We start from the raw sequence: 11034 nt of genomic DNA on the forward strand, positions 1-11034 counted from the left end.
CTTTTATAACAATTCATGATGTTCTACTCTTCAGTTATTTCAGTTGCAGAATTTAAGGAGTGTTGTCTGCACCACTTATGTGAAAAGTTTCACCTTGTTGGAAAATACATATTTGACCAAAGTGAGACAGTTTGTTATCTACATCAGTGGTTTACACAGAGGAAATGAGTCTTCTATGTTCTTGATTGCTAAAAGGGAGACATTTCCTGTTTCAACACTGGCAAAAAAAACTTGACTTCTACATGGTTTAAAATCCTTACATTATTTATTTTTTATTTTGTCTTGAAAAACCTGCTAGGCTTAGCTCTGGCAGTGGCTCACCTATAGGCATCTTTTGATACTAAAGACCAACAACTTTTCTCCCCTCCAATTGTTTACAGGTTCCCATTAATCTGGAGATTACCAAAGTAACTCCACCTTTTGGAGGACAATGCCGACTCATCTGTTGTTACCCTTTGTGGACATCCCTGATGGGCTTGGCCAAGACAGTCTGGTCAGTAGCAGTGCTAGCATGCCTGGACTTGGCTCTAGCATGACACCTCACAGCACAACTGTAGAAAAGGCTGGAGAAAGTGTGCCACTCTCCTGCATGTTCTGCGAGCAGACCTTTACTCACCAGGAGGAAGTTGGACCACACGTCTTAACTCAACACCCCACCACACTCTTCGAACCAACTGTGCTTCGAGTGGAGGCAGAATTCCGCATCCCAGGGGACAGGGCCCGAACCAAACCAAGTAGCATCCCTCTTGAAAGGGAGGTGTTCAGCTGTGTCGTTTGTGGCCAGGTATCACAAGATGCTAGCGAACTGGAGACTCACTTAAGGAAACACAAGGACTACTTTACTTACGGATGCAACATCTGTGGACGACGCTTCAGGGAGCCATGGTTTCTCAAGAACCATATGAAGATGCATGGAAATAAGCAAGGAGCTAAGAGCAAGGCCCTGCAAGATTTGGAGACCCCAGTAATGATCAATGGTGTTATTAAAGACCAAACCACAGAGCAGGTAGTCACAATTTATAAAATGTGCATGGTCTGTGGATTTTTCTTCCCTGATCAAGATAGTTTAGTAGAACACAGTAAAGTACATAATCGCGAGACGGAGGCAGACAAAGGGGAATCCAAGGACAACCAAGATGCTGTTACTAAATCCCTTGTCGGACAGGAAACATTTCTGCAGAGTCTCAACCTTCAGCCCTGCTCTGAGGGAAATGATATGCAACTGAAGAAGAGATCATCCAAATGGATTGCCCAGCTAGATCCTTTCAACACATACCAGGCCTGGCAACTGGCTACAAAAGGCAAGATAGCAGTTGGACCAAATAATGCTAAAGATATGGCCCTTGATGCCAGCACAGACAATGAAGATAGTGGCTCTGACAAAGAAGAACTGAGTAATATTTGGTCTGAAGGCCACGGGGACAAGGATATGAAAGAGGACTTGGGGAAAGAGCTTAAGCCCCGGCAACAGATTGCAACAACTCCTGAGCCAGCCCCGAGGATGCTGTTGCAAAAAGATAAGGACAAGGAAAGGCCAACCACCTGTGAAGATTGCGGGAAAACTTTCAGGACCTACCACCAGTTGGTGCTACACTCAAGGGTGCACAAGAGGGACAGAGGCGGAGGGGTGAGCCCAGCTGCCTCAAGTGATGGGAAGTTGTCAAGAGCAGGCTCACTGGAGGAGGGCTTTGAAGACGGTTTTGAAGAGACCGTGGGTTCAGGTAATTATTTATTATCTATGGAACAAAAAAATGGAACAATTTAATAAAATGCCATTATTTAAAGGTTCTGCAAATGTATTTTCTGTTCACTAATGAGATGGAGACCCCTGTTACTGAACAGGGTCATTCCTAGTATTCGGTGCCATTTGTGTCCCCATGATATATTACAGCATAATTATCTCGTAAAATAAGCAAAAATATGAAAAGCTTTTTTAGACTTTTAAAGGTTCGCCACCTTAGAAAGAATATATATAAAAAAAAATGCTCAGGGTGAATTAAATATAAGATAATCACTTTTGTTTGAGTAGAAGTAAGCTAAATGCCATGTCCCAGCTCATATTTACTCAGCTTCAGTTAAATATAAGTAATACAATTCAAACAAATAAAATATAAAAATATGATTTTATAGTATGTATTCTAATGTTTCTCACCAAATATTTTTTGTTTCAAATCTTAGAATCAATGCATGTCCCAGTTGACTGTCCCCCCGTTACGCTGATGCAAATCCACCTGTCCCCTGACTAATTCCTCTAGCCTCATGTGAAAAAGTAGCATATATTTTAATTTATTATAAGTAGCATGGTTGTTTTATCAATGTTTTAGGTTACAGGTGTGGTCAAGCATAACATTTCCACCCCGTTATGCCCAACTATAGAGGAAATTGATACATTTTCACAATTCTGAAAATGGTTGATAAATGTATACAAATCTTACTCTGTGTTCCCAATGTGCTACTATATTCTTCATTACATGAGGAGTAATAAAATAAAAAAAGCATAACATTTCCCCTCTGGGGGACATTTGTTCCAATTCATTTGGTCAAAAGATTTAGGAAATGATTCAGCTGGGCAGATTTTTCTGACAGCTGAACATGTCCTCTTTCAGAAAATAATCTTAAAATACTTTTCTAGGCTGAAATGGCGCCGAATACTAGGAATGACCCAACAAACACTTTATAGCAATGATTATGTGAATCTAGAGCTATTTAACACACTTTTAACAAAACGAATCATGTGCTCCCTCTGCTGTTCAGTCTGGGCCTTTTCTCTTTCCTCTGCTATTCTGTTCATGAGTTTTCATATGTTTTTATTTCAACAGAAAAAGGTGAAGATGGTTTTGGAAGATCAAAAGTCAAAAACAGAGAATGCTGTTACTGTGGCAAGACATTCCGCTCAAACTATTACCTCACTGTTCATCTGAGGACTCATACAGGTATATTAAGCAAAAGCAATTATCTTCTACAGTGTATTGTGTGTGTATATATATGTATTATAATTAAAAGGTTAAATATGAAGTTAATTATGAAGTAGTCTAATTGATTTCTCATATTTCAGGTGAGAAGCCATTCAAGTGTATGTACTGCACTTACGCTGCTGCCCAAAAAACATCACTGAAATATCACGTGGTGCGACGTCACAAAGACAAGCCTTGCCAAGAGATCGCCAGCGGACCTGTGCCATTTCTTAACAATGAAAAAAGTGTTCCAATTCCAAATAGATCCAAACTATGGGTACCAGGACCCAAAGTATGCACCACAGGAAAACCAGAGGACATATTTGATGGTTCAACTGGCAAGCTTGCCAAACCACTCACCCAAATGAATGCTGAGTATGGGACATTAATTGCTAAGCATTCCTACTCTCTAGCTGATGATGTGCACATAAAATGTCCCATACCTGTTAGCTTGAAGATGGAACCGAAGGAGATAAAAGATGAGAGCTCTGAGGCCCCATTAAATCTGTCCTTAAAAGTGTCACTCTCTCTCTCTGCCAGCTCCGAACCCAGAAATGCATTAATTCCTATCGCCTGTTCGTTCTGTGCATATAAAACCCTCTACCCAGAGGTCTTGATTATTCACAAAAAGCTGAGTCATAAAGACAAGTCTGGATTCAAGAATGGATTCAGAGGCAGTCTGAAACCGACACGTTATACTGGCTGCCCACCTGCCCTTAATGGGAAGGACGTCGCTCCACTTCCTATGATTGGCAGGAGCCATCCTCGTCGAACCCAGTCTCCAACTTCTCAACCCGCAAAGCACCAAGAAAAGACTCACTCCTTCAACCCACCAAATGCTCTGAAACAGTCCCTTAACCCAGCAAATGCTCTGAAACAGTCCCTTAAGCCAGCAAATGCTCTGAAACAGCCCCCTAACCCATTGCCCCAGCATGAGGCTGCTCAGGAGACCCACCAATATAGGACAATGGTTGATACATATGTTCCTCAGGGATCCCCTGCATTTACTGAACTGGTTAAGAAACCCACCAGCGGTGTAATGGACAAACTAAACCCACCAGATAAAGTGGGGATTGGAGAGATTATCTATCCAGTGAGAGGAGGTGTCGACTGGTCCTCAGATGCTGCGAGACGGTGCCTCTCCACCCGATTTGGAAGTCTCCCCCAGATGGACTATGGTGAATCTTCCAACAAGAGACTGAAGTACACTATGCCTATAGGCAGAGAAACTGACAACTCTGAGATGCCTGGCTTTAGGCAACCAGGAGGGGATGGATCCAACAGACTGCCTGCAATGGCGAGAAATGTGAACGTTGCATTTCCATTTGGGACATCTTCCACAGTCTCCGAGGCCTTGGGACCTGTGAAGACTACGTCTGCTATTGGAGGCAGTATTGACTCAGAATGGAACATGATGAACATCCTGCGCTCGTATACTCACAGTGACCTGTCATCTTTCTACCATAGCACAATACCAAACTCAGGTCATGGAGGGCTATCCAACTCAAGAGCTGGTGAGTAGTAACCAGTTAGCTGGCTCATGGAAATAACCTTTCTCTGTCATTGCGACCGTCAGGTCGCAGTTACTATCAAAACCTCCACTGTCTGTCTGTCAGTCACACTTTTGCCCTTCTCATATCTCTGCCACCGTTGCTCCGATCCATGCCAAACTTTGCACACACACTCCTTGGCCACATGCCCCTCTAGCGCCACCATGAGGCCGATTCTTGCAAAACACATTTTTGGACACTGCTCCTACAGATTTTGCCCTAAAATCATGCAAAGCGGTACACAGCATGTCTAGAGTCATGTCATCAACATGGATCTCTCACATTTAGCGCCACCATCAGGCTGATTTTTACATGCGCTTGTCGCTTATCTCCCGATTTAGGGAGTCTTACTGGTACTAAAGCCACCAGTTTAACAGTCGTATTGTCTTTTCTCAGGAAGCAGAACTCTATACCAGCACTTACCTACTCTACCCAACCTACAGATCACATTGGGGAACGACCTGCCACGTCCGTTCCCTAATGAGCGTTATGGACCCACAGAAAAAAGTTCCTGAAATGGCACACAAGGTAAGCTAGGATTCCATTTTAGAGTGCCTAGCCCTAAATAATCTTTGACAGTCCACAAAGTATGATGTATTAAACTAATTTAATTGTCTTTTTAGGTTTCAGTTGTGCTGCTACCACTTTTGGAGGCCTCATTTGGAGGATTTATTTAATTGGTGATTTAAGAAGCGGACTGCACTCACTGACCCTTTTGTTTGTTTTGTTGGTTTTTTACGATAGTATTATATAAATATTTTCCGAGTTTAGGCCTGTTATTATTTTCATAGGGGATCAAAGCAGATCCTCTCTTCTTTAAATATAGTGATCCACTTAAGATAACAGCTTGTGTCTTTTTGAGAAATTAGTCCATGGCATAACAGCAGAGTTATGTTTTTACATGGAATAAAGTTTGTTTAATCATAATGGTAAATTTCCTGTAAAGAGAACATTTGTATTAAGTAAAAGAAAACAATGTTCAAAGATTATTTTGTGATCATATTCTGCTCTGCTCTGTGATGTTATACAATTGTGCAGGTTGTAATCAAGAACTTCCTTGTTGCTGTTTTTCTATTCTTTTGTTTCCCCCTTAAGCACTGAAGGGTGGGGTTATATCTATCAAATAGGTTTTCTAGGGCCCAGTGGTTTATAGGCCACAGTGACCAGCCTACTATATATGTTAAAATGGTCTACCTCAATTTATTGACTAAAACACTGTTTTCTTTTGTAAAGCTGCTGTAGCTATCATATCATCTGAGCCGGTCTACCTAGCTGAAACAAGAACCAAAAGTCTTGTGTGACTTCTAATAGTTAACACTGGATGGACATTAAGTGCCTCAGATTAAACTGAACTGTAATATTAACTGACCACTTGTCAGGTCATGTTTACTTGTCAGGTCATGTTTACTATCCGACTTGTGAACTGAAAGTTAACATGGGATTGAGGATTTCTGAGATAAATGTTCATGATTATAGATCCAGGTCTAAAATGGGGCTTTGTTGTTTTCCTGGATTGATTGAAATGTTTGCCTCAAATGAGGAATGGCTCAATATGTTGTACACTGTGAAAGAAAAAGTAAAATTTGTCTCGGGTCAAGCAATATTTAAAAGAAATGTTGGTACATACCGTTGTGTAATTTGGTATATTTCCATTTTGAGAGACTTAATTCCTTTTTTTCCCCTCTCACATCCATGTGTATGTAATGTAAAAGTGAAAATATTGTTTGAGATTTGTATGACACATTACAATAAAGTGAGTCAATTGAGATTTGTGGCATGAGTTTATACTTAAGAAATGGGGAACTGGTGAATCATGGATAGGAGACACAACAACTAATTTAACTTATTTAACAACCTCTGCAGTGATGGAGCCAGCACAAAAATGTCATGGATATAAACTGTGTTGTGCAAGTTAAATTTGACTTGATATTGGTTTATATCTGTCGGTCACATCAAAATGACCTAGCTTATTTTACAGTTTTCCTTGTTTCACTGAGTTCTGGGAATGTTTCTATATCAAAAAGAAAAATTGGCCATAGACATACGACTGGTCATTCAACTTAAGGCCAAGGCATTCATAAATTACACTATGAAAACTGCAATTCCATTCTGAAAGTGCTAAATGTTACAAGCAGTCCAAAGATGAACTGTGATAATTTAAAAGTTAAATTGTCAACTACCGTATATTTGCTGTGGTGGAAAGTAACTAAGTACATGTAGGCCTACTTATAGTTTAATTTAACTCCTTCAGAGTTGAATTAACTGAGGATGTGTGTAATAAGCAGCTGCTATTGAGCTCTTGTGAGAGGGACTTGAACCACCTGATCTGGTTATAATAAGATTAAACCTTTTTCTTAAGTACACATTTGAGGATTTTTTTACTTTACTGGATAATGTTCAGTGGGCTACTTTTACTTGACTATATCTCAGAGGCAAATATTGCCCCTTTGGCTCCATTATTATTTAGTTACTTGTTACCTTTTATATAAAACATGCATTAACCACTTTATCCCTATACTTCGGCTATTTGAAAATAGGACATTCTGCTTGAGTACTTTTACATTTACTTTAAAGAACTTTTCTTTTTCTTTTTTCTCAGCATAAAGGGAGAATAGCTTTAGGAAGGGAGAAATACACTATTATGCTTCTTTTTCTTATATGTACAGACAAACATACAGACAGGAACGGGGCTTCGAAGAATATGAGACGAGTGAAATATTTTAAACAAACCATCAAATTATCCCCTACTTTAAGTACATTTGGAAGGCAATACTTGTACTTTCATTCATGTAAATGTTGAATTCCAGACTTTTATTTGTACATGGTATTTCTTGCAGTATTGTAACTTTTAAGTAAAAATGCGTAATTTTCCTCCACTGTATATTTGGAGCTATAAAAAAGTGCTAAAACAAAGAGTCAACTGGAGTCACCCAAATGGGTTGTACTACTGCTACTGTAGTATCTTCAATTCTTGTTTCAACTTTTCAATTAATCATGCATGAATCAAAAGTATGCCTCCATAAAGAAAAATGAACGGTTTATACTAAACTGACATAATTTTCATATGTTAATCTTTTTCCTGCAAAATTCCAACTGCGCTGCACATAGTTATAGGGCTTTGCATCCCAAACTGAGCACAAAGCCTAGATAGTAGAATGTGCAGGTTTTGAGAAACATCTGTTCATCCAGCCTCTGAACACTAGATGGCAGTACATGCAAACGCCAGAGTAATGCTTTCTCAGATGAGGTGGCTTTCACAAGTCGCAATGGTTTATGTTTGGGTGCTTAAGTTCAGGTTAATATTTCTAGATGTGGCAGGTAGAGTTATGCATGATAAAGTTGGCGAGGCTTTGAGGACATAGTGAAGACGAAGTGAAGTGAGGGGACCGAAACATAGAAATGCATTTTTTCCAAAAATGACTAAATCCTCCTATTAAAAAAAAAAAGAATTGTCTTGAAAGGTTCATGTTAATAGCCTTTACAATAGCAGGAGAGTGCTGTGCTATTGTTGATTTTCTCTAATTAAAAAAAAAGGTAACTGACAGAGCCTGTCATAGATTTTGATTCTGTCAACTGATGTACAATGGGCATTCTCCAGCACAATGAACACTTTAAAGTCCCCCCCCCCCCCCCCTCTCTCTTCTCTTTTTGACTGTACCACATCTGTTTGCTGTCTGTTCCCCTGGGCCAGCACTGTGTAATCTATTGCATTAGCTCACATTAGTGCATATCGCCCATGGGCCTTGGTAATCACAAACGCAAAATGAGCATTTCACTTAGCATCACCCTCATATTCCCTCACACTGTGGCAAACCCAGTACAGATGCATGGCAGAGAACAGAGGCCGACTACACATTGTGACATGCGTCCTGTTATTCTCAATCCATGTCCAGAAAGATGCTCTTGTAAGATTTTCCGCTTATCAAAACTTGCTGCAAGGGTTTTATGTCAAGAAGTCCCTTTAACAAGCAAAGATACTGTATGCATTTTCACACTGTCTATTTGGGTTATGTCCTTTTTCCTTTCCTTGTAAGCTTGGGGTCTCTGCTAACATTTGATGTTCATGTGTATGAGTTTAGTCCAAACCTTGTACATCTTGTAGGGGCTTACCTGTTGTATCAAATAACAGTGGTTCCTTGTAGCAGACTAGCAGTTTAGGCCTATTTGATTCTCAGACCCATTTTCAGGGGTCCCATCCACTCATTGAGGTTTATCTCTCTTTTCTTATAAAGGGAAGAACAATCTTATTGTATTGTATTTATAACCCATGTTGAGCAGGATATTCTTTAGCAAATTCTGATAGAGAATAGTGACGTTACGTACCGGTACGTCAATATAACTTTAATAAATTATATGATTGTGACTATTATTTGTTTCCAAAGCATGGACTCATCGATCATTAATGCAAAGTATTCAGTACTTAACAAGTGGGGAAAGCTACACATTTTATTTTCATAATAGACTAGATTTCTCAGGTTCTTTTTCAGTTTTTTTGGCATAAAGATTCACCCAGCAGTCATTTTAGCATTCAGTCCAGAAAATGTCATTTTATGCTTGCATTGCCATCCATTCATCTGTTCAAAGTGCTTCAGTAGTGGTTGTGTTCAGCAGTTGTAGACAGACTCATTTCTGACCGAAAACACAGATGTGTTGCTGCTTTAGTACTGTTATCAAACACAGCTCTTTGAGTTGTACCTCCCTCCTCAATCCTATAGTAAACTTCATGTTAGTTCTTTCCCCCTTAAGTGCACTCTCCTGTTATATATGTTCTTTCGTCACTCATAATTGTTGCCTCCAGATTGCCAACATGAATGAATTAAGAATCAGGCCAGCAACAAAGCGGACAATTGTTGTATATCCTGTCAGAATTTTGAGTCAGAAAGTCTGCTGTGGCTGTGATTGCTCATCATCGTCACCCCATCCCTCTGAGGAAGAGGAGCAATGTAATGGTTCCCACAAAAACAGCCCCTGGCCTCAGGAAAGGGATTTGGGTGTCTGGAGACAACAGGGGCCATATGGAGCGGGCTGAGATAGCAAGGCACACGTACAGAATAATGGATGACGTGTCATGTTTCATGTTGCCGAGAAGCCATCAAGAGACTTGGTTTGGGGAAATCAAAAGACTTACATACAGCAAAAGCGACTGTTGGACCATTTAACATTTTCTTGCTCATTTTCTATGATCCTTAGTGTTTGGACTTTTCATTGTAATAAGAAAAAAAATATGTTGCTTTATTTTTTCACTGTTTTCTTTCAGTTTTAGTTTTTGCCGAAGTATCTTAATAAACGTGGTGATTATTCAGAACAGGAGATACTGCTTAGTTAGCATATTTGTGCCTATGGGACCATAGTTTTACCTCCTACATTGTTCTCTTATTGATTTCAAACATGTATCAATTTATTTAATTAGGTACGCATTATATTTAGCTTTATAATCATGCTTAACCAACCTGTTCTCTCAACATATGAATTTGGAAATAGACTTCGAAGTCAACAGTAACAACAGTAGAAATTATGAAAAGTAAAAAGTGAAAAAGAAAAGAAAAACAAAAGAAAAAAAACAGACCAGTTATGATCCCAAGAGAATATGGGCAATGGTTAGATTTTGATAATTATTTTCATTTATAAGAAAAATCAAGGCTATATCCTCCACCAGTACAATAGGCCTATAACAGCCACATTCTAAATTCAACATCAAACTTAAAACACCAGAGTGAACAATAATGGAGATCTTCTGCCTTTATGAAGATAAAACCATTTTTCACTCTGTGTCCAAAATTCTTTATTTTTTATTTTATTTTTTGCCAGGGGTGCATTGTCTACTTAGCCCCCAGCCCCCCCCCCCCCCCCCCCCCTCCTCTATGTACTCTACCTGCATGTGGAATAAGCCAAGCACCTCACCTCTGTTTTTCTCCCAGTGTCAGAACTACACTTAAGTGCTGCTTCCGATACCCATGAGTAAGCCCCATAAAAGCTGCCCCATCGCCGCAGCGTTATTGTTTCTTGCGGATGATTGATTGATGGATGAGGGCTGACACTTCAATGAAGCCATTTCCACTGGCATCTCTATCCGATGATGTGCAGCGTATATTTTCCATCCACGCCTCATTGCTCGCCCGTGTCATTCCTGGAACTTCATTTACACCATGTTCCCTGAAGGACCTTTTTTAGCCCCATCTCCCTTTTTCTCCCTCTGACTGCTCTTTTTTTTTATCTCTTCTTTTTTTTCTTTTTTTTTCATGCCATAAAATAATGCTATTTCTTGTCGACTCTGGAGGGGCCCCCAGAATAATTTGCAGGGAATGATAAAACCAAAGGCATGGAGGGGGTTATTTACAGGAAGTGGAACACTGACAGTGTCCCACTGCTTCTTTTTCTTCACTCTCTGTCAGATGCCAGGTCCAAGCTGCGACAGGGCAAGGCTGTGATATACATTTCCTAAGCACTCGACCTACACAGAACACGCACGCTCGATCATTTAACGTTATCTGTCCGGGCCAAATAGAATTTCTCTGCATCGTAGATTCTAG

At 39.9% G+C, this 11034-nt stretch overlaps 1 protein-coding gene across 1 annotated transcript; it reads left to right on the forward strand.

Moving 5' to 3' along the window:
* Positions 1–430: 430 nt before the first annotated feature.
* znf217 (zinc finger protein 217) lies at positions 431–4476 on the forward strand (the record flags this gene model as incomplete). The annotated part of the gene is made up of 3 exons (XM_080732737.1): positions 431–1721; positions 2820–2933; positions 3056–4476. The coding sequence occupies 3 exons, from the start codon at positions 431–433 to the stop codon at positions 4474–4476; spliced, it is 2826 nt and encodes a 941-aa protein (XP_080588863.1).
* Between the last annotated feature and the right edge of the window lie 6558 nt (positions 4477–11034).

Source organism: Nannobrachium achirus (assembly GCF_963921795.1).
Source record: "Nannobrachium achirus genome assembly, chromosome: 9".
In the NCBI taxonomy this organism is placed as follows: Eukaryota; Metazoa; Chordata; class Actinopteri; order Myctophiformes; family Myctophidae; genus Nannobrachium; species Nannobrachium achirus.